Here is a 23946-nt window from a genome sequence, read left to right on the forward strand (position 1 = left end):
TTTGAAATACAGATATTCATTTAAAGAACTTGTTAGGAAAGTCAATATTCTATGATTATTGTTATTATGAGAGTTAATTATAAATAGTCAGTCATATTAGAATGACTTTATTGTAGGAATAGATTGTTGAGTTATAGGAGCAAAATAATCTAATTAAAGATATGTATTTGTATATATATTGCCTCTATGATTCTGAACGAAAATACAATCAAATTGTTTTCATCTTCTCTTTCCATCTTTTACATGACATCAAAGCAGTAACAAACTGCTTTCTCTTTTTTCCATTTTTTTTTTACCTTTCAAATATTTTTTTCTAAACCATTATGGCTAACGATGGAAACAAATCTGATTCCAATAGCTCTTACTCTCTTCACCATTCCAATCATCCTGGAATGGTCCCATTAGCACATGTTCAGCCCCTTGTGAATGGATTGACTGAATTACAATTACAACAAATTTTGTCTATTATGCAGGCAATGGAGCATCTCAATCAGCTGCTCCCAAGGCAAATAATGCCAATTTTTCTTCAGGTTTGTCTGCATCCAAGTTGATAATTGATAGTGATGGAACAAATCACATAACTTCTTCTCCATCTCTACTTGTCAACAGTAAAGAAAACACTTCTTTACCACTAGTTATTATGCCAAATGGAGATCAAGCTCTAATTATTTCTACTGGAAATTCACCTTTGAGTCTTATTATTTGTTTGAAGAATGTACTTGGGGTACCATCTTGTAAGATGGATTTGATGTCTGTGAGTCAAGTCACAAGAGAATTAAATTGTTCAGTGACCTTTTCCCCTCAATTATGTATTTTGTAGGATTTGATGACAGGGATGACGATTGGTTTGGGTGAACAACGAGATGGACTCTATTACTTGGTTTCAATGAATAAGACACACAAAGTAAATACCATCAAAGCTGCCTCCACTTCAAACACCTCAAGTATATGGTGGCATAAACATCTAGGACACTTATCCTCTTCTCGATTAGACTTTATAGCCAAAAACCTCCGTCATTTTCAATCTCATCTCCCTTTACACTTTTGGGCAAAATGTATCTCCGCTGCTGTTCATATAATTAATAGGTTGCCCACACCTATACTTTCTCTCCAAACTCATTTCGAAAAACTTTATAAAAAAACTCCCTCTTATTCCCACCTTAGAGTTTCAGATGTCTAGCTTATGCTACAAATGTTCATGTACCCCATAAGTTTTCTCCTCATGCCACCAAATGTGTTTTTATTGGTTATCTAGTTGGTCAGAAAGCTTACAAATTATATGATATTGAAACCAATAAAGTCTTCACTAGTCGTGATGTTATTTTCCACGAGGATATTATTCCCTATGAATCCATTTCTCCTTCCCCAACTAAAATAGATTATGTCCTACCCATTGTTGTCTTAGATTCCTCACCCATCTAGCCAACACATGCAGAATCTAACCCTGCCATTACTACTTCTCCAACAACCCCTTTGTGTCATTCTCAAAAAGCTCATGTCCCCCTGTAGCCTGAGTGATTATGTTTGTAATCAAGTAAGTTCTCCCGAATCATTATCATTCTCGTCATCTTTTCCAAGTAAAGGTACACAATATCCTCTCTGCAATTTTATTTCATATGATTGTTACTCACCACAACATAGATCCTTTATTGCTACTATTACTATTGATGTTGAACCTACATGTTGTGAACAAGCTGCTTCCCAATCTCATTGGCAAATAGCAATGCAATTTGAGTTGGCTGCTTTAAAGGCCAATAATACTTGGTTTCTCACACCTCTCCCTCCTGGAAAGTAAGCTATTGGTTGTCGTTGGGTTTACAAAATCAAGCGCAAATCAAATGGTTCTCTTGAATGCTATAAAGCACGGTTAGTAGCAAAAGGTTACACACAACTTGAAGGGATTGATTACCATGACACTTTTTCACCTACTGCTAAAATGGTTACAATATGTTGTTTATTAGCTTTGACAGCTGCTCAAAATTGGTCACTTCATCAACTTGATGTCCACAATGCATTTCTTCATGAAGATCTTTCTGAAGAAATTTATACATCTCTTCCTCTTGGTTTTAAGCGACAAGGGGAAAACCTTGTGTGTCACCTCAACAAATTCTTATATGGATTAAAACAAGCCTCTTGTCAATGGATTGCCAAGTTCTCTACAACTATTCAAGGTGCTGGATTTATTCAATCAAAAGCAGATTATTCGTTGTTTACATGTAAGAAAGGCAAATCATTTACCGCCTTTTTGATCTATGTTGATGACATCCTCATAACTGGGAATGATCCCAATGCCATAATTGCTCTTAAAAAGTTTTTGCATAATCAATTTTGGATTAAAGATTTGGGTGACTTGAAGTATTTTTTGGGCATGGAGGTTTCTCGGTCAAAGAAAGGTATATTCATTTCGCAAAGAAAATATGTTTTGGAAATTCTAAAAGATGGAGGATGTTTGGGAGCTAAGCCTGTGAATTTTTCCATGGAGCAAAATGTAAAATTTTCAGATGAAGGAGAATTGTTGAAAGATTCATCCCGATATAGGTGACTTGTAGGATGCCTAATTTATTTGACTGTTACTCGTCCGGATATCACCTACTCAGTGCACATATTGAGTAGATTCATGCATACTTCTAACTTTTTTATATTTTCTTTTATTTTTATCCTTAATACATTTATTTAATTTTTTATTACTTTTTTTTAAAATAAATCATGATTTTATTAATTTTTTCATTTTATATTTTTCAATTATTTCAGTAGCTAGCTTTATCGACCACTTATAATTTAATAAGTTAAGTTTTCAACTTTCAACTACAAGCTAACTTTTCAACTTCCAGTTAATTTTTTTAGCTTTTAGTTAATTTTATGAAACATAACCAATTTTTTTTTTGGATTTTGATTACCAATATTTTTTTTATTAGAGCATTAGTTAAAGAACTAAAATGTGAAAATATTTATTTTAGAGATTACAAGAGCCTAAAAAAACAGTTATAAATATGTAATTTTGCATATCTCAATAAAAATTATTCTCATTTTCGTTCTTTAATCGATACGTTAAAAATACAGATTAACATTTCTCTTATTTTATTGTAATTAAATTATCTGTTAGTATAATTTAATGTACAATTAATATAAATAAGTAATGTTAATAATAATAGCTCAATAGCTTAAATTATTTTGGATAGTGGTTATAGGTCCAATCGAAAAGTGTGGTGCCTCTGATCTGAATGAGTACGTTGGATTGGAGGTTTGTGACTTGGGCACTCTGCGTGATCTATCCAAATTCCAAACCAAGAAAAGGACAGCATAAGCTAACATGATAAGGTTAGAACTCACAAGGCGTCTTATATGGGAAGACACAAATTGTTCTCAGTTCTGAACATTTGTCATTATATTTAGGTGCATTTTATTTATTATCTGTGAGATGAGTAAGTTTGAAGTTGCGTTATTGAAAACCGGGGACCAACCATGAGTGAAACAAAATGCATCACTTCTGCGTCATAAACGTATCTGATTATTCATGAGCAATCATAGTGCCATATACATGCATTTTTGGTTCAAGTCTTTTTCGAGTAGAAAGGCAAAGAGAATGAGAAATCATTTTGTACTGGCCAAAGGGAGAATTATTAATGATTCATCTTGTCTCAAATATACTAAAAATAGGAGAATGATTAATCTTTCTTCTTGTATATATTTTCCCTATAAAGTTAATCATATTCTTTATATATAGAATCAAGTCAATCAACCTTCAATTCGCTATAATATGGGCATGCAACTATCTCATAATTATATTTCCAATAACCCCTGGTATAAAGGTTTATATGATGGTTACCTTTCATCAGCATTGATATATTTCTGCATTATTATACAAACTTTTGGTTATTGTCTAGTATACGAAGCACTTTTGTTTGGACTTTGATTCATGACTTATAAAACATTGAAGTGTAAATTACATTTTCCTTGTTACTAATAGGCATGGACTATATTCTTATTTTAAAATAAATATTTTAGTCTTGCAGTTAAAAAACTAGCGTACCCCATTGCCCAGAGGCTCTTCGCTATGCGAAGGTATGGGGGAGGGATATTGTACGCAGTCTTATCCTTGCATATGCAAAGAGGCTGTTTCCGGATTCGAACCCATGATCAACAAGTCACCAAGGCACAATTTTAGTCTTACAGTTAATTAAATATATTTTTAATTAAAATATATATTAAATCTTTAAATTTACTAAATTGTTCTCCCCTTAAAATCTTAATTTCTTTTGGACGTCTAAATTAACCTTTTGAAGCATATGCATTCTCCTCTCCTTAAATTAAAACCAAGCTCTCCTTAAAGATTAACCATCTTTATTTTGTTTTACTTAGCCATCTTTATTTATTTATTTTTTTTACTTTGTTACCACCATAGTGCCAACTATGAGTTAAACCTGTAAGCAGCTTCAGCACTCCCCCCCCTATTTATTGTTTTCATGAATCAGATAGCACAAAACAGCCCAACAGGGGAGACTAATCATTTAGAACCTAGCTTTTTTATGTAGGGATATAAAGGTAATTTCCATATGACCATAAACAAACATTTTTTTGTCAACCCTCACAAACAGAGAAGCAACCCTTAGAAAGAAATATAAGTTTTAGACAATAATTTGGTAAGATTTGAAAACTTGTACTATTATTTAATTAGAAATAACACATGTATAAATACAAATACACAACTTCTAAAAAAAATACAAAATATACAATAAATATTTATAAGAAAACTATTAGGAGTATAATCGTAGGATATTATAAGAATAACATAATAGAGAGGAATAAGGAAATAATTATATAATTGTGGGATATGACAGGGATGACAATCAAATAATTAATGTTAACATATTCTGCTAACAAATTCTAATTGATTGATGCCTTTCAAAAAAAAAAAACTCTAATTGATTGATAAGATGAAAATTAAAGATAATATTTCTTAATATCTCTTGGTATCATTTAGGATATTCTGTTTTAACTCCCATCTTTCAAATATTACAAAGATGATATACACATTCCCGGTTTGTCTTGGAAGCTCCTGAATTTTGAGTGAGGCAATGACTTTGTGAATCCATTTTCAATTAACTTACTCAAAGGCGGAAACATGACATCCTTTGAATTGATGTGCTACAAATTGATCACAAATGAAGTACACAACAATTTCTTTGTGCTTGGTACAATCATGGAACACTGAATTATATGCTAATGCATCTGCACTTTGTTACACCACATGACTAACTTAGGTTGAATTGGTCGCCCAATTTCTAGAACGACAGATTTGAGCCACATTACTTCAGCAACTAAATTGGCCAAGGATCTATATTCTGATGTTGTATTACAGTATTAGTCCTTGAAATAACAATTTGCTTCTTGAAAGACCACGAAAACAGTTAAACACAAACAGACTACTCATAAATTTGGAGCGATTTTTTTTAAGAATAAGTAACAACCTTTTAAAAAGAGGAAACAATCAAAATATCTCAGGTGACACAGACATAATTTAGACAATTTTTTCTTTTGTTTTTCCCGTTTTCTTTATTGGTTAACAACTTAAAATAATGAGATCAAGGGTTAACAACTTAAAATAATTCAGATTCTTCACTACATATGGCATGTGTTGACCGTATTGTGCACTTCAATTTCAGTCAAGACCTTCTATTTCACTTGTTCTGTCGTTGCTTCAAAATAATTTTTTGAACTCACACCGCGTGACAATAACATTGCAGCCATTATTGCTCCTTTGGTAGCTATATATCACTTGTAAATGTCCAATTTGGTTTGGCTTGGTCTATGAGTGATCATATGCTTGACTTTTGACCGTTGCATTGCGAGTCTTTAGGGCATTAATGTCTAAAACAGTTTCAAAGAAACTCCCTAGTCCAACGACCATAGAAAATTCATGAAACTAGAGAAATCACTATGGTAAATCAAAGGACCCCAAAGTAACAAAAAACTGAAAAACCGCTTTGTTAAAAGAAACAAATGACCATTTGTATTTTTTATTAGTTATTAGTTATGACTTGTTAGTGATTTAGTGAACCTTTCATTTTCAGGCTTACATTGGGCTTATTTTTCTAAACTCTTACCAAGTCCAAACCTATGAATAGTTAGACTTTATTTTAATAATTTTATCTATATGCAGAAAAAATAAAATGATAAAATGAACCAAAATTCTCCTATAAACTAAATCATCTTACGCACTTAATTTTTTTTTTATATAAAAAAATTTCATTTATCTTCTCCAAGAACTACTAAGGTGCGGATTTTAGCTTCTAAATTTATTCATTTTACTTTTTTTTTCTAATAAGTATTTATCAAAAAGTTTATTCAAACAAAATTTATTATTAATGGACCCCCAAAAAACAAAATTGCAGAAATAAGGGAGTGTCGGTAAATACATCACATGCTTAATTTTACCTACTTCAGTATATTGTAATGACAACAGGCACTGGGACACTTGCCACTAGAATGAAGCAAAGAAACAATTAACAGTATAAAGTTTCTCTAGATCTATACGTTTAAGAAAGGAATACAATTACTTGTGGTTATTTTTTAATGATTGATTCTGTGCAGATTAGTAGATTCTTTTATTCGGCTTTTGGGTGTTGGGGTAGTTCCACTCTTTAATTAAAACCAGGATATATATTTTTGTCCTTACGGAGACTTGTCTCCTTTTTACATTATTTTATTTACTTCTGATTAATCTATATATACTATGATAAATTTGGTGCTTCTTATCTAAAAAATAATAATTACTTCTTTGTATTTCTAAAAGGATTTTCAGAAACTAGTATTTTTTTTACAAATTAAGTTATTGTCAAACATGCAGGTAAACTTAGTTATGTCAACTTTAAAATAAAAATAAAAATCACAATCAATGATACAACGAATCCAGTGCTGATAGAACTGTAGAAAGGTATACTTAGATAAGATTATCAATTTTTTTAACCAAAATTGAAAAAGAAAAGGGGAAAAGAAAGTTTGGAGTCCATGTGGAGCAAATGAATCTTTTCTGGTCTGTCTTGCTTGCTTGCAGAAGAAGTAGCAATCAAAGATAATCTGCAACAAAAGTGTGGTTGGGTTGGGCATGTGCAAGAAGACATCAAATTCCAAATTCAAATATTATATGTCTTTCCAAATAAGATTTGGACCCCATTTTCCAAGTAATTTAGCTACTCCGTTTCAGGGGTATTTGGGCTAGTAGAGCAAAGAAGAAAATTGAGGACAAATAAAGTGATGAGATGGAAGGCGTTTCTCCATGATGTTTGCAACAATTGGGAGTAAAGAATCTGGTGGTTGGTAACTTTCAAAACAACTTCATTGACCCCAATATCAGTGAAATAAACCCTGTCAGGAATTTAGAATAATAAATAGTCAGAATTCAGATGCCAAATATGTTGTTATTTACAGACATCTCATCACAAGTTCACAACCATACATTTCTCCCTCTCTCTCTCTCTTCCTTATATCAATAGCCCACATATCTTATGCCAAGGGGTCCATACATAAAATCTTCTCTGTTAGAAACATTTATTTTCAGATACTGATAACAACAACATTGACTAGTTGGTAATATCTTTGGTGAAAATGTGAAATCGTGGCCACGAGTGTGGTAAGATGGGTGGTTGTTTGTTATCACCAAATAATTTGGCAATGGTTCAATGATTAACTCTGCTATTCTAAGGATGTTCCAACCAAAACTTGGCTTCGAATAGAAGTTGTTTCTGAATAATTCATGTTTTGCTAGAGACAACATGGTATTTCTGCTGTCTAGGCATGACAACTAAGGGACATCCCTTTGTCTTTTCAATAGGTTTAGCTAACTTGAAAACTCTAATCAGATTCTCAGTGAAGTCATTTTGACTCAACTCCCTAATAATTTGACTAGAATACTCATACCAAAGATCCCCCACACCTCAGATATTTTCACCCCCCCCCCCCCCTCTTTTGGGTTCTAAGTTTTGATTTTGTTCACGCTAGCGAATTCACTCGCTGAAGATTCCTAAAGCCAGTGAACTCAAGTAATATCAATGAGCTTGTGAGATTACAACATGAATCAATTACCGATTAATAGGAAACATGATATTCTAATATTAAATACAATATCAGGAATAATAGACATAATCTTACAGAGCTCTACTATGTGTGACCTGACATGACCAAAAGAGGTCACTCCTATTTATTGAGTATGCCCTCTAAAAACCACTTATGCTGGGTCCAAGGATCAAAGACCCAATCATCCTCAATCGTACTGTCCACAATCTCTCAAGCGTAAAACCTAAAAGGCACAAACGCTTGCTCGATCAGATAATCCAAAGTTGAACACTCCAAATTCAGAAACATTTGATAAACAATTAGCAAAATTGAGTACAAGAACTTCAGTAGCACAATCACATATCTATAAATTCAGAAAAAAAAAAAAAATCAGCTTGTAAGTGGTAGTAAGAATTAATGAATAATCAAGAGCATACACAGGAAGGGATTTACCCTGTCATCATCAAGCAGCTATGCATCTACACATATCTCAGTAAGTAACATTTTGCAAAGTTCCTTCTTTCACCTATTGTAATCAACCTCTACTCTAAGCGCCCCACGAAAAAAAGAGATTAAATTAAGACACTTTACCAACTCATGTAACAACCACTCCACCAAACACCAATCACTCACGATTCACCAACAACAACAACCCCACCTTGAGTCCCATTCCTTCTAACAAGAGCAAAGTACCCCAAAACAGCACAAACCGCAGCCACAAAATTCCCTTCCTTGAGCAGAGTCCTCATCACAAACCCGAAAATCTCCCTCGTAATCTTCCTCCCCTCCACCACAAGGGTCCTCTTAGGCTTCCCAAAGAAGGCCAGAAGCACCACAATCGTGATCCACGTCACCACCAGCGCGGGAACCATAACCACCAGCGCCGCCACCATGGAAAGTACCCCAAACACGGTGCCCAGAAGCACTGAAGCATAGAGTGCAGGCCACGCCGAGGTGGTGGAGGACTCAACCTGCAGATTGTACCAAGAAAGCGTGGATTTGAGGAAGTTCCACGAAGAAGTCAAAAGGGTGCCGTAGACCAATAGAAATAGACACGCCCATGTTCTTCTCTTGCTGAAGATGTTCAGAATTATGGTGTAAGCGTAAGGTGGGTGCATCGGTGAAGTGGGTTGTTGTTGTTCCTCTTCTTTTGCCATTCGAAACAATTTTTTTGACCTTGCTGCTGTCTGTGTTCTTTGTTCTGTGGACCAATCTGGGCAGTGACCGTGTGTGTGTGTGTTTCACTCTATGCGGTCGGATTTCAGATTTCTCTTAGGATTAATCCTTAAAAAATTTGGTCTTTACGTCTTACTCTTTAATGTCATCCATACTACTATTGGAATTATTATGGTATCTTTGGTTGCGCAAAAATAGGAGAGAATGATAATTTGTGTAAGAAAATTTAGTATAAGTTTCACACTTGGCTGCCACGTTTCATTCTTTTTCCCTTAATTAAAACTTGGTAACTAAAATGTCGGCTTAAATGTTTTTAGTCTTATAAAGTTAACAAATTTTGATTTTTGTCTCTAGCTATAATTTATTTTCTATTTTTCATTTTTCTAAAGTCTAAAATACTGTTTTGGGATCCTACTATAAAATAAGTGAATTTTATTTTAGTTCCAGTAAAATATTTTTCTTTCATTTTCATCTCTTCAAAATTCAAAATAATTAATTGTTTTGGGTCTACAACATTCATTTTGAGATAAGTAAACAACATCTATTTAATTTTCTTTTTCAAAACACAGAAGTATCACATATGTTGACATAATCTGGATGTCATCTGAAATGGTTAATAATCTTTTTGTTAAAAATATGCATATATAAGCGTGTTACATGATAATAGAAAACAAAAATAATTATTTGAGATTTTTTTAAGAATAAAATCAAAGAAAAAACATTATAACTACTAAAATCAAAACTCACTTATTCCAAAGAGAGTAAAATATATTTAAGCCCTTAAAATATTATATAATTAATTAAGAATTTGTCTAATTAATTCTTGTACGTACTAGAGAATTATGTTATAGGCAAATTTGTTGGATAGTTTTGTATATTATAATAGTTTTGATGAAAATAAGTCTTGTATTAATAATTAGATGAGGAGCAATTAAATTATTTTTAATTAGAATATTTATCTTTTGTTTTGATAAAAATTATGGGATGAATTTTTCACCTTGCGGGTTAGTCTAACCTATATTTCCCCCCTAATATTTTGACTTTACATTAGTATGATATTCGTGTCTTCACACGGATCGTGCTCCTTTTTATGCATTCTTCTAAATTGTTTTGTATATATTAATATAATATTATATGATAAATTGATCTAATAAAGTGATGTGAAATTATTAAAGTGATTTAAAAAAAATAAAAAATAAAGTTAAAATAAAAAACTAAAAGATTATTTAATCTTATCTAAATATATAATGTTTAAAACCAAATAATATATAAGTGATTATTTTCAATAGGCATGACCGGAAAAGGTCAATAAGACAATGTATATTTGTCTCATTTTCGTCTTCTAAAAATAACTATTACTTTACAACAATATATTTTTACATATTTTTGTCTAATTTTAAATTTAAAACTAATTTTAGATGTCATTCAATTGAATAAGTCATACAAATACAATGATTCATAATATAAACTCAAGTCATTACAAATAAAAAAAATATAATTAGTTTATGTGATAGGTGCTGAAATTTTATATTCCAATAATTAATGTAAGCTAATATTATAAGACAATTATATTAGTTATTTATTATTAGTAGGTTTTATTTTTGTGGAAGCAATGCTTTCCAAGATTCTTTTGATGATGCCAAAGACTCAAGTCAAGAATCAAGAGTCAAACAAGTTTCAAGAATCAAAGAGTTGCTCAATTAAAGCAAGTTTCAAGAATCAAGATTGAAGTAAAGATTCAAGAGAAGACTCAATTAAGATAAGTATTAAAAGAGTTTTTCAAAATATTGAATAACACAATTTTGTTCAAAAGAATTTTTCAAAGAAAAATCTTTTACCAAGAGTTTTACTCTCTTGTAATCGATTACCAGAAGACAGTAGTCGATTACCAGTAGTCAACATTCTTTTCAAACTGATTTACAAAGTTGTAATCGATTACCATAAGCATGTAATTAATTACCAATGTTTTAAAACGTTAGATTTCAAATTTCAAGAGTCATAACTTGTGATAAAACATTTTCAAATCATTTCAAACTTGTGTAATCGATTACACAATACTTGTAATCGATTACCAGTGTTTCTAAACGTTTTAATTTTCAAATTTAAACATGAAGAGTCACATCTGTTGATGTATAATCGATTACACTATGATGGTAATCGATTACCAGTGACTTATTTTAAAAATTAAATTACCAAAAGTCACAATTCTTAAAGTGACTAGTTTCTGAAGATTTTTCAAAAGTCACAACCTTTAAAGTGACTAGTTTTCAAAAGAGTCACAACTTTTAAAATGATTAGTTTTCAAAAGAGTCACAACTTTTAAAAAATGACTAGTTTTGAAGAAATTGGCAAGAGTCATAAACTTTTAACTTGAGTCATTAAATGACTATAAATATGTGACCATGACACGAATTTTAAAGAAACAACTTTCAGATTTCTTTTATTCATTCAAAGCATTATTCTAAGAGTTTTTGTTCAATACTTTCTTTATTCAAGAAAAGTTCATTGGCCAAAAAATTGTGATATTCTTCTTCTTCATTCTTTCTCTCTCTTGCCAAAAGATTCAAAGGACTAACCGCCTGAGAATTCTTTTGATTCTTCCTTTTCCTTTTAAACAAAAGATTTCAAAGGACTAACCGCCTGGGATATCTTTTGTTTCTCCTTACAAAGATTCAAGGGACTAACCGCCTAAGAATTCTTTGTCTTAACACATTAGAGAGTACATCCTTTGTGGTACAAGTAGAGGGTACATCTACTTGGTTTGTAATACTGAGAACAAGAGAGGGTACATCTCTTGTGGATCAGTTCAAGTGGAGGGTACATCCACTTGGTTATTCAAAGAGAACAAGGGAGGGTACATCCCTTGTGGATCTTTGCTTGTAAAGGATTTTACAAGGTTATTGGATATCTCAAGAACCGGTGGTTGCTTGGGGACTAGACGTAGGCACGGGTTGTGGCTAAACCAGTATAAATCTTGTGTTTGTCTTCTTCTTCCCTACACTCTTTATCTTTCCGTTGTGCACTTTTTATTTCCGCTTTACTTTTGTCTAAGTTATTGTTTATGTTCTTTACTTTCTCATAACTTAGTAGTAAAGCCTAATTGAATTTAGTAACATTAAGAAGGATAAATTTTTAATTAGTCAAGACACGTTCATAATTAATTCAACCCCACTTCTTAATTATTCCGAGGCCACTTGATCCAACAAGTGGTATCATAGCAGGTTTCTTGTAAAAAGTTTCACAACTTCAAGATTCATGACCTCCTCAAATTCTCTATTTCCCGAAGAAAACTCCTTTCATAGGCCACCTATCTTTAATGGTAAGGGTTACCGCTACTAGAAAACCCGAATGCAAATCTTTATTGAAGCCATAGACTACAACATTTGGGAAGCCATAGAAATAAGACCTTATGTTCCCTCCATAATAGATGGAAGCACATCAACAGGCACAAAAATAGAAAAACCTAGAGATAAATGGTCTGAAGAAGATAGAAGAAGAGTCCAATATAATCTTAAAGCCAAAAATATTATTACTTCTGCTCTAGGAATAGATGAATATTTTAGAGTTTCAAACTGTCTAAATGCAAAGGAGATTTGGGATACACTACAACTCACACATGAAGGCACCACTGATGTTAAGAGATCTAGGATTAATACATTGACCCATGAATATGAACTCCTTAAGATGAACACAAATGAGAACATTCAAAGCATGCAAAAAAGATTCACACACATAGTTAATCACCTTGCCTCCTTAGGAAAAATCTTTCCTAATGAAGATTTAATTAATAAAGTTTTGAGATGCTTAAGTAGGGAATGGAAGCCTAAGGTAACTGTCATTTCTGAAAGTAAAGATCTTCTTTCTATGTCTCTTGCCACTCTTTTTGGCAAATTACAGGAACATGAGATGGAACTCCAACGACTAAATCAAAATGAAGAAACCGATAAGAGGAAACGAAGCAATGAGTATGAATATTTAAACAAAATAATCAAGTTACAAATCATTTCACAAAATAATGAGGATGAACATTTAAAAAAATAATCAAAAGTTACAAATCATTTGACAAAACAATGAGGATGATTGGACAGAGTAACAGGGCATGTGAGAAGCGACACAATTGAGTGAGGCGATAAACGAGATCTTCGAGCTGAAGTTTGGTGACTTATCTGCCTTCTTCCACCCACTGGTTCAGAATAGGACTTTGTCTTCAATGAGTGAGAGACACTTTGAAGTTGTGTTTCCTGGACAAAGGAGAAGATTAATTAGTGTTGCATCTTCAAATTAGATAAAGTTATTTTCCTTCACTTATACAGATGCCAAATCAGGCTATAAATACAAGTCCCAAAGTAGTACATAAAGGCATATGAACTTTGAATCAATACTAGACAGAAAAGCAGTTTATTATTGTCATGATGCAGAATAAGAGAGGATGATGAAGCTTGATCAAATTTCTTAAATAATCAATCAGTGATGCATATTTATGTTATAAGGAAGAAGTATACTTAACAAGCTTTTCTCATCAGTTCTAGCATTTGACTCACATTCACCTACTAAAGAAACTAAAGTTGCAACTGATCTCATTATTCAACGACAACAAGAGCCAAGGAAAAGACAGACTACTCTCCAGCATAAGTAAAAAATTTGAGCATCTCACATATGCATAACAAAAATAAACCCTTTTATAGCATGAATCAACCTCACTATTTTTTAAAAATGTCATTAGAGGATTTTGAGCACTCACTTTTATTCTTTCAACCAACAAGACCACCAAATATTGTTGAGGAGAGAAAGGGTAGACATTGTTTGGAGAATCGCAAGGTTGACCTTGCCAAATCATGCATCCACGGACTCCGCACCATGATCCTCTGCATCGACACCGTCATCGGCCGCACTAACTCTATTTAAGGTGTCCATCGAGCTCTTGACTTCAAAGATTGTGAGCCTATCGTGCACTACATCCAAATCAGAAAACCAAAAAAATCTCACATTGGTGTCCTAATTTTTTTTATTTCAATAATTAACTTATCACACCTTGGAAGGTCATTGATATTCCATCACCAAAAAAGGATTCGAAAGGAAAAGATAAAGCAATGGAAGATAGACCCCCGAAACATGTCCTAGTAGTTAAAGAAAAATTAATGGCATCTATAATTGCTTTTGGAAGGATTGAAGTAAGAATACAAAATTTTCTTCCCAGTCTCAATTTCATTCAATACAAATTCTAACCCAAACAATTTTAGGTCGCTAAGCAAATGAATCCAAGAAATGAAGATAATACATCTTTTGATAGTGGCAATGCTTTGGATCGAATTCTTGAACAAAGCACTTCAAAACCCAAAAAGAAACCTAAAGTAATTTGATTGAAAATCTCTCTTCATTTTGTTCTTTTAAATATAATCACTTTAGAATATGAGAATTCAAAACATGATCAAGTTGTTCCATTTAGAGTATATCATACCAGATCTAGAAGCATTTTGGTTAAAGGTTTTGTAACATTTGAACCATTAGATGCATCCAGTTGAGTCTCACGAGATAAACATTGGTTATCAAACTTGCAGGATTTAGATGGTGAAGACCTATCCCTCTTTTCCATTTAGAGTATATCACTTTCCCATTCCTATTTTCCAGATCTAAGATTACTTCTCCCTCCCTTATGATGTCGGAGATGTTGAGGAGAGAAAGGGTAGACATTGTTTGGAGAATCACGAGGTTGACCTTGCCAAATCATGCATCCACGGACTCCGCACCACAGTCCTCTGCATCGACACTGTCATCGGCCGCACTGACTCTATTTAAGGTGTCCATCGAGCTCTCAACTTCAAAGATTGTCAGCCTATCGTGCACTACATCCAAATCAGAAAACCGAAAAAATCTCACATTGGTGTCCTAATTGTTTGTGGTGTACTGTCTCATCAGGAAAAGAGGGTGGCACAGGATTATTGTCAGCGTCCAACGACAAAAAGTGCAAGAAGGATGTTGTGGTGAAGATGGTGGGCGCGATAAGGTACTATACAACGGAGATCAAGAAGGAAAAGAAACGATGTCGCTTGGTGTTTTTTTTTTCTTTTTTTAATTTAATCCAGTGTATGCATACCTATGGTACTCTCTCACATATCTCAAAAACCACTATATCGAACGCACCACCTTATCTTTGCATGGTGAGAGCATCGAGCCCTTTCCCATGCTAGCTTGTGTCTATGATTTTCTAGTAACATCCTACAATTGAAATTTAAAACAACATAAATGGATGTTTAAAGGCAAACAAAATGATTTTTTGAAAAGTTAATATATTTCTTATATCGATGTTTGGGTGCTCATCTTGCACTTTGGATCTACGTTTAGTGACAATCGTTGTATCAATGTCATAGTTATAAAAATCGATCTAATCCAGTCGATCAGACCAGTTCAACCAGGATCCAGTGGCCTGGACAATCTGATTAAGGTGAAGGACCGAAAATGCATCAACCCAGTTAGCCGCATTAACCCGGCCAGATTTGGTCAGACCCAGTGACCTGGACTGAGTTGGTCCGATTTGACCCAATCGAGTTTTTTTTCTTTTTTTTTTTCCAGTTCATATACCATGTTAAATTGTTAATGGCTAATTATTTAATAACATATAATATGATCCTAAAATATATTTTTATCTTGGTAACCATATATAATAACTAATTATTATCATATTGATCATGATATGATTCAATATTTATGTGTTTTATGCATCTTCAATAGACTTTTTTTATTGTTATTCGATAACTTTTGTATTTAGTCCTGAAAAATAAGAGTTTGGTGGTTAAACGGTTTATTCTCCTGTAAAGATAGGATTATGCATGTTTCACATTTTTTTAGAGAAGGGAACACTTATGTCGATCTCTTTGTTAATAAAGGAGTTGCTTCTCGATTGGGTTTTTTTTTTTGTGGGACTCAGCTCCCGATTTTATTAGGAGCAAGTGTTTGCGCAATAGATTTGCTCTCCCTTCCTATAGATTCACCTAATTTTGTCCATGTGTTTTGGCTCAATCCCCCTTTGTTGTATTTTTTTCCTTTCTTTTTTTCTTAATGTTATTAGGTGTGTCTCTAGTTGGTTAGCAAAAAGGTGCCAATATAGTTTGGATGTTTTTGCTAGCTAGCTTAGGCTCACTAATTTTATAGCGACATGATTTTGTCTTTATTCTCGTGTTCTAATCATTGTCATGTCTTTGAATCTGTTTTTATGATATGTCTACTCAAAATACAAGAGAATTATGTTGTGGCCTCATAATGCAAGTATGACAATGCACTTAGACGTCTCTATCAGATGAACTTTCTCACCCTATAAATCAACATCAATTGTGCCTACAAATTTTCTTTCTTCAACTTCAATTTAAACGGTTCCATTGGTAAGAACATATCTCGACTGACAAAGAGTTTCCTACATGAACGACTATGAGTAGAGGATTTTGATGGTAGGTCTTGATTCCTCTTGGGTCTGAGGGAAGACAACCATTCTATAGAAGCTAAGACTGGGGGATACGGTCTAAACTCAAAACCATACTAAACTATTGGTTGGTATCCATGAGAATGTGTCCCACCCGTCACCTTGCTAGTGAAACTAATGACTTCCTGCTTATTGAACACATTAATGGTTATTGTCGCATGCCTAAATGAAAACCATTGAATCACCTTCATTCATTTGCTACAAAATTTTAAGTTGGTTTATTTGAGTTGCTCAATGCTCTCGTGTTTTTAGCTATCAAATATGAAGATTTGAAAATATTTTTTTTAAAAAAGGGAGAAAGATAACAGGATACTCTTTTAGATTGTCAATTTGTCATGACTTACAACATTGAACTCAAGTTACAATCTTTTTGTTTAGGAACCAGTTGAATCCAATACCAACCAACTTTTAGATGAAAACTACAACATAGTTCATTGTAAAAAAAACTAAAATTTGTGACAATTTTTAACTGTCACAAGTTGCATTTCCAACGGTCATAATTAACCATTAGGTCTATAGACATAAAAAAAATATTTGTGACAATTTTTAGTTAAACACAAGTATTTTTGTCGATAAATTTGTGGTAATTTTTAACCGCCACAATGTTTTTTCTTATTTAATTTTTGCTTTTTCCATGGGTTTTGAAACCACCACAATTAACCAATTTTTAAATTAATCAAAAAATTTAATCTCTAATATTTATTTATTAATATCTTAAAAATAACCAATATTATATTTTACTATTCATTATATCACTTGTTGATTATTTTACTCAAAACAAATACTATTCATTATATTTAATTTAATAGACAGGAAGAACTAGGCACTGAGGTTTGGTGTTGCTAGAAAATAGTGGATATATAAAGGAAAATTTAGGAATATGTGACAAAGGTTAAACAAAGTTAATTAAAAGATACAAATTATTTCACAAAATAATGAGGATGAATATTCAAACAAAATAATCAAAAGTTACAAATCATTTCACATAACAATGAGGATGACTGGACAGAGTAACAGGGCATGTGAGAAGCGACGCGATTGAGTGACGCGATAAACGAGATCTTCGAGCTGAAGTTTGGTGACTTCTCTGCCTTCTTCCACCCACTGGTTCAGAATAGGACTTTGTCTTCAATGAGTGAGAGACACTTTGAAGTTGTGTTTCCTGGACAAAGGAGAAGATTAATTAGTGCTGCATCTTCAACTTAGATAAAGTTATTTTCCTTCATTCATACAGATGCCAAATCAGGCTATAAATACAAGTCCCAAAGCAGTACATAAAGGCATCTGAACTTTGAATCAATTACTAGAAAGAAAAGCAGTTTATTGTTGTCATGACGCAGAATAAGAGAGGATGATGAAGCTTGATCAGATTTCTTAAGTATTCAATCAGTGATGCATATTTATGTTATAAGGAAGAAGTATACTTAACAAGCTTTTCTCATCAGTTCTAGCATTTGACTCACATTCACCTGCTAAAGAAACTAAAGTAGCAACTGATCTCGTGATTCAACAACAGCAAGAGCCAAGGAAAAGACAGACTACTCTCCAGCACAAGTAAAAATTTGAGCATCTCACATATGCATAACAAAAATAAACCCTTCTATAGCATGAATCAACCTCACTATTTTTTAAAGATGTCATCAGAGGATTTTGAGCACTCGCTTTTATTCTTTCAACCAACATGACCACCAAATATTAGGAATGGTATGAACAAAAAAGATCACCTTTGGAAGTTACATAAAGTGTGTGCACGAGGGGTCACATTTAAAATCATCAAAGGGAAGATACAAACATCACCAAGCAGAGTATAACCAAAGTGCTTCAGTAAATAAATCATCAGGTAGCTAGGTCTACAGCTAAACAAAATGTCAAAACAACAATATCAGGAGATCCTCTTGTAAGGCCGATTATATGTATAAATCTGGCATCCAACCTTTGCAACATTTAATGCATTATTTAGCATCTAGCCATCTACATATATGAGATGACTCAAAAACAAGAAAGAGTTGAGAGAAATAGAAACCACATTTGTAAAGCTAACAACTGGTCAATTTTAAAGGCATTTATAGCAAGTCATTGACACTGGACTAATAGAAGTAACCATGAGAAGTCTTAAAAGGCACGATAAGATTAATACTTCAAGTAATGAAGTTTTACCTCATGTATGGCCAAGTAGAATCTTCTGATAATGATATTGAAAAGAAATTTTACCTCATGAAAACAAATTGCATAAAGGCCAGACAAATAATTAGTTTCAAAGGACATGAAAATCATTAACTTCTGCTTGTGTGAATCCAAAAGTATTCCCTCTAAACCTTGTAAACTATGTCTTAACACACTAGCATACAAACCTTGTAAATTTGGACCTACAATTCCAGGCACAAACTTAGAGGTTGGAACACAATATGTTAAACTATTCGAACTTATGTATCGAGAGAGAAAATTAGGTATCTTTCGATGGCAGAGGGAATTAGGGTTCATGGAAAGGGGCAAGAATCAATGGCATTCCATTTTAGACGAATCTTAAGCTCAGGAAAGCCTCCAACTAATTCGAACTTGGATGTCATTGGAATGGAGCTTCAAGATTGAGGCGAGTGATGGTTTCTACTTCATCACAAACACCAAGTGTTGAAGTTTGAGAGCAAAGAGAGAAATCAACTAATCAAGTGTCCCAAAGTAAACAACCTTGAAGGCTAGAACAGATGGGCCTCAGCGCTTAAATGGACTATAGCCCCAATGTGTTGACACGCGTAAGGTGACATTTTCTGGCGATTTTTCATGACTACTACTACAAAAAAAAAAAAAAAAAAAAAAAACTGCTAAAGACCTTTTTTTGTAGTGGTTGCTTTGAATTTTTGCATTGGAACACATAATTTCTCTTATCAATGTGGTTTCAATGTTAATCCAAACACACCCAATGCGTTTCATTCGTAATGCGCAGAGTATAGAATACAGAAACGCTAGCTTTTAGCTTTTACAATCAATAAAAAGTCGTTTCCTTCCCACATACCAATAGTTGTGTTCCTAATTTTAACAAACATTTTCTAACACTAGGAAGAAAAATAATTTTCGGAACACTTTTTAAAATCATCAATAGTCAAAGGTAGTGGCAAAAAATAAATTTAAAAAACATTTGATGCCTTGATTATCAAAAGATGGTCACAATCCTAAAATGAACCATCTCCCTTCTTTAATAACCCTTCAATGTTCATCAAAAATTGATCTATGGGATGTTTCATGTGTTCCTAATAACTACATTAAGTTGCAATGCTCAGAAGCAAGTCTCAGTCACCTATTCAATAAATACTGCGAGCTATCAAAATAGAGTGACCAATTACCATAGTTATTTGCATTCATAATTCGAGTAATCTAATGTTTTACAGAAGTAGTAAAATTATTGAAAGACCTTCAAAAAAAGTTGATCATTATAGCAGCCACACAAAGACACTACATTTCCATAGATTGTAGCCCAGTTGAAGCCTTTGATTTCTTCTTCCTGGATCCATTTTTGTTCACTTTTTTCTTGGGTTGTTCCTCTACTACCGGTTGTTTGTTCTGTATATATTGATGAATGGCAGACAGGGGATCTGCTTGAAAGTTAGGATCATTGAGAACAGCAGAAATTCGATCTCTTTCAGTCAATCTGATGAACAACGACAATAGGTTACAATTTACAAATACAATCTTACATATCAAATGATAAGTTGGCAATGCAATATTGAATAATGATGGGAAACACTCACACTAGCATCTGCCTGGATTTACACGTAAGTTTGCTGTCATTCGCACAACCTGGTTTCTTTGATGCCTTCACCTCAGGAAGGGACTCTAAAAGTGAAGATAGATTATATGCCTTCAATTTCTTCTGCCGCCTTTGTTGTTTGCTCTTTTTCTTTTTCTGACAAAAGACAATATTTTCAGAAAATCAATAACACAGGACACATAAAAGTGATAAAACTAGAGGAGCACATATCTCTTACATGAAACAAAACTCGGTCAGTACAACAACACAGCAATCAAATCTCAGGACATCCTCAATAAAGATTCGTCCAAAATATTTAAGAAAACTGGTAAAATCCATAAAAGATAAGCCATCAGTTCAAGATAGTTTAAAAGTTTGCTACATTACATTGGAACATGAAAGTCTACCTTTAAAAAGAAAAAAATATATATAAAACGTTATTCTATTTTAAAATTTCTTTAAGTCTCAAATCCAGTGTCCTGTAAATCAATATTAAACAGGTATACAAGTCATCTTAAGCCAATGCATCAACTGTGTACACAACATTTCATCAACAATTACTTGTAGGAAGAGTATACATGCTTTTTAAAATGAAATTAAAACTCCTCTGTTACTCATTGCTAGTTATATTAGTTGAGATTAGTCAGTTGGTCAATTAGTCAGTTTTCAATACACTCCTATAAATACATATAGTTCCCTCTTGTATCATCATCTTTTCATATTAATCAATACAACAAGTTACTTTTATAGAATGTCCTTGCGTGTTCTTTAAGTCCTATGATGTGTGGCCACATCAAATGAGTGTTACTTGTATGTTGCATCACGATCAAAATTCCGATATCATCCTAATATTTCTTTCAGCAACAAAATTACACAAATGCCCAATTATGACTGTGAGAGCAAGCATGTGTATTCAACATTGACAGAATGCCCAGTCTTTCCCTATCTTAAGTTGTAAAGTGGAGAACAAGAACAAAGCTGAAAAGTCTTCAACATGTCCATGAACAATATAACATTTTAAACCAATGATTTGTAATACCCGGCATAATACAGTTATTTAGCCATTTTACAGACCAAGTGAAGTCTTTCCACAGTTCAATGATCCCAACTTAAGAAAAGTAATAGCATTGAAATAAGATTCTCACCTTAGTAATAGACTTTTGGGCACTCAAGGAGGTAACAGCATCTTTCACCTCTGCAATAACAAAAGATATTATTGGAAGGAGTTAAAATTTAAACACAACATGCAGCAAGCCACCAATGACAGTAAAACTTCACAATCATACACATGCAAAAAAGACAGATATAATACCTAATATAAGCCTAGCACCTCAGCAATGGCATTTTATTTTATTTTATTTTAGTTTCTCAGTAATCATAAAAATAAAAAGTAAGGAAAAGCATTTTAGAAATTGATCCAGGAACTTACTGGAATAAAATTGGACCTTCTTTTCGAATTTGCGATCGGACTTTGAATCTAACCTACGCAAGTGAGAACAGTGATTAGAAACTGGTTTTCAAATTTTGGGAAGGGGAAGAAAGGGAAGAGGAAAAGCATTAACTTTTTCTTGCCCATTGCAGCAAAATCTGAGAGGAGGAACAGATCCCACGGTGTCGTTTTGGTTAGGGTTTTGTGTCACTCTCTCGATGGATATTAGAGATAGTGTTTCTTAATGTGTGTTCTGCGCTTTGAGGAGTGAGTGATATCAACAACTCTCGAGCTGCAGCGTCTTGAGCTTTTTTTATTTGTAGGTCTGCTTACAACTGTTTTTATTTATTAAATTTAATAAAGGTAAAATATGTTTTGAATATATTAATTTATTTTTTATATACTTAATAATTTATTTTGTATTATATTTAAAAAATATGGTATTTAATATTGTTGGACAGTCAATTTTATCCATAATATATAACATGATATTTATTCATTATAATATATTTATTTTATTTAATTAACATAATATTTGTTTCATACATTAAAATATTTACTATTTTTAATGTTGAAAATAATTACTTGATAAAAATATATTTTAAAACAGAAAATTTGAATATATATTGATAAAATTTGAATAAATTGATAAACATATATAATATCTTATTTCATAATCTTTTTTTAATGTCCAAGATATCTCTTAACTGAAATCTAAAGACTAATTTCTCAAATTATGTAGACATTCATTTTAAAGGACTAACGTATGCCATCAGATGGTCTATACACATGGACTTCAAGATCTAGCCCATCTTAACATACTTAATTGTGTGATAATTTTTTTATATATTATTTTGTTATTTTTTATAAATATATTGAAATTACTCTCTTTTATTATCATGACTCCTTTTTTATGTCTAAATTATAATGTAACATGTGATTATAAGGTGTATTTGCATGATTTTTTTTCTAATGTGTTGCATGCATAAATTCTTGTTAAAGAATTTCAAATAAAAAAATTCGTGTTAAAAAAACTGTAATTCACTATGACATTTTAGCATGTAATGATCATATGATAATAGACAATTTAAAAGATTTTGTTTTCCGATAATATAAGAAATACAAACTTGGATTAAAAAAAAAAGAAACACAAACTAAAAATTAATTATAATTATAGTTATAAATTAAAATCTTTCAATCGTCTCATGTTACTCTCCATCTCAAAATAGTGTTACTAATATTCTTAATCAGTTTAATGCTTGAGGTTAATGTACAGCATCAATTCTGTCCCTACTTTTTTTTATGTTAACGCACCTAACTCAATTTTGTCCCTACTCTCTTCTCGAAAAAAAAAAAGAAGAAAAATTTGTCCCTACTCTTTATATGCATAAAGGTCCAAGGGACCAAATTAGTTGACTGCTAAATAGTACTCTCTCTATTCCATGATAAATGTTGTATTAAAAAAAATATATCAAAATAAGGGTCATTTTAGGGAGGTGCTTACCTACACTTTTATTTTATGTTTTTTTTTTCTTTCACTTTTTAATTAAAAAATTGTTGTCCTATTTTCAATCTGTTACCTATTTTTAAAAATTTGTACAGAAAACAATGAAATGATTTTCTTCCTCTATTTTCTGTATAAATCTTTGAAAAAAATAATCGTTTGAAAATAAAATGACAATTTTATATTAAAAATTAAAAATGAAAACAAAAAAATTACGGTGCAACTAACCTTTTTCATTATAATATTAATTACTTCTTTCGTTCTTAAATATGATATTTTTTTAATTTTGTTCGTCCTTTCTTATAAGATTTAACCCTAATAGATAAAAAAAATATTTAAAAATATTATTTTAAAGAATATTTTATAATCTTTACATTTATAAACTTAAACTAAGTAGCTTTCACTTGCATGTAGAGTGTTTTCTTTTTGAATCTGTATAAAAGTGGAGATACTATACTTCAGGATCATTCTTTGTTAAATCTGCACTTTATGCTTGAGGAAGTGGCAGTAACTAATATCAGATTACTCTAAAGAAATATGCGGTCTAAACTCATTCGTTTGAAAGTGGC

General features: G+C 32.3%; 2 protein-coding genes across 5 annotated transcripts; both read right to left on the reverse strand.

The window, feature by feature from the left end:
- Window positions 1-6857: 6857 nt before the first annotated feature.
- LOC100811991 (uncharacterized) lies at window positions 6858-9482 on the reverse strand. 4 transcript variants are annotated; one of them, XR_005887677.1, is made up of 3 exons: window positions 8506-9482; window positions 8149-8296; window positions 6858-7365 (listed from the first exon to the last, which is right to left on the reverse strand). XR_005887677.1 is itself a non-coding variant. In XM_041007723.1 (2 exons), the coding sequence occupies exon 1, from the start codon at window positions 9207-9209 to the stop codon at window positions 8682-8684; it is 528 nt and encodes a 175-aa protein (XP_040863657.1). In that variant the 5' UTR covers window positions 9210-9482; the 3' UTR covers window positions 6858-7365; window positions 8644-8681. The 4 variants fall into 4 exon arrangements, 1 of the variants encoding a protein (XP_040863657.1); XR_005887679.1 differs by having other exon boundaries at window positions 8149-8416; XR_005887678.1 differs by lacking the exon at window positions 8149-8296.
- A 10556-nt stretch (window positions 9483-20038) lies between these two features.
- Window positions 20039-22106, reverse strand: LOC100527125 (uncharacterized). Its single transcript, NM_001248349.2, is given in 5 exon segments — window positions 20039-20345; window positions 20446-20600; window positions 21590-21639; window positions 21874-21926; window positions 22007-22106. Coding segments are annotated over 5 exon segments (468 nt in total). The 5' UTR covers window positions 22021-22106; the 3' UTR covers window positions 20039-20149.
- Window positions 22107-23946: the final 1840 nt, after the last annotated feature.

Source organism: Glycine max, chromosome 12 (genome assembly GCF_000004515.6).
Source record: "Glycine max cultivar Williams 82 chromosome 12, Glycine_max_v4.0, whole genome shotgun sequence".
Taxonomy (NCBI): domain Eukaryota; kingdom Viridiplantae; phylum Streptophyta; class Magnoliopsida; order Fabales; family Fabaceae; genus Glycine; species Glycine max.

What these genes read in the sequence shown, in the direction of transcription:
- LOC100811991 (XM_041007723.1), bottom strand. Translation starts at nt 9,209, where the DNA reads ATGGCAAAAGAAGAGGAACAACAACAACCCACTTCACCGATGCACCCA.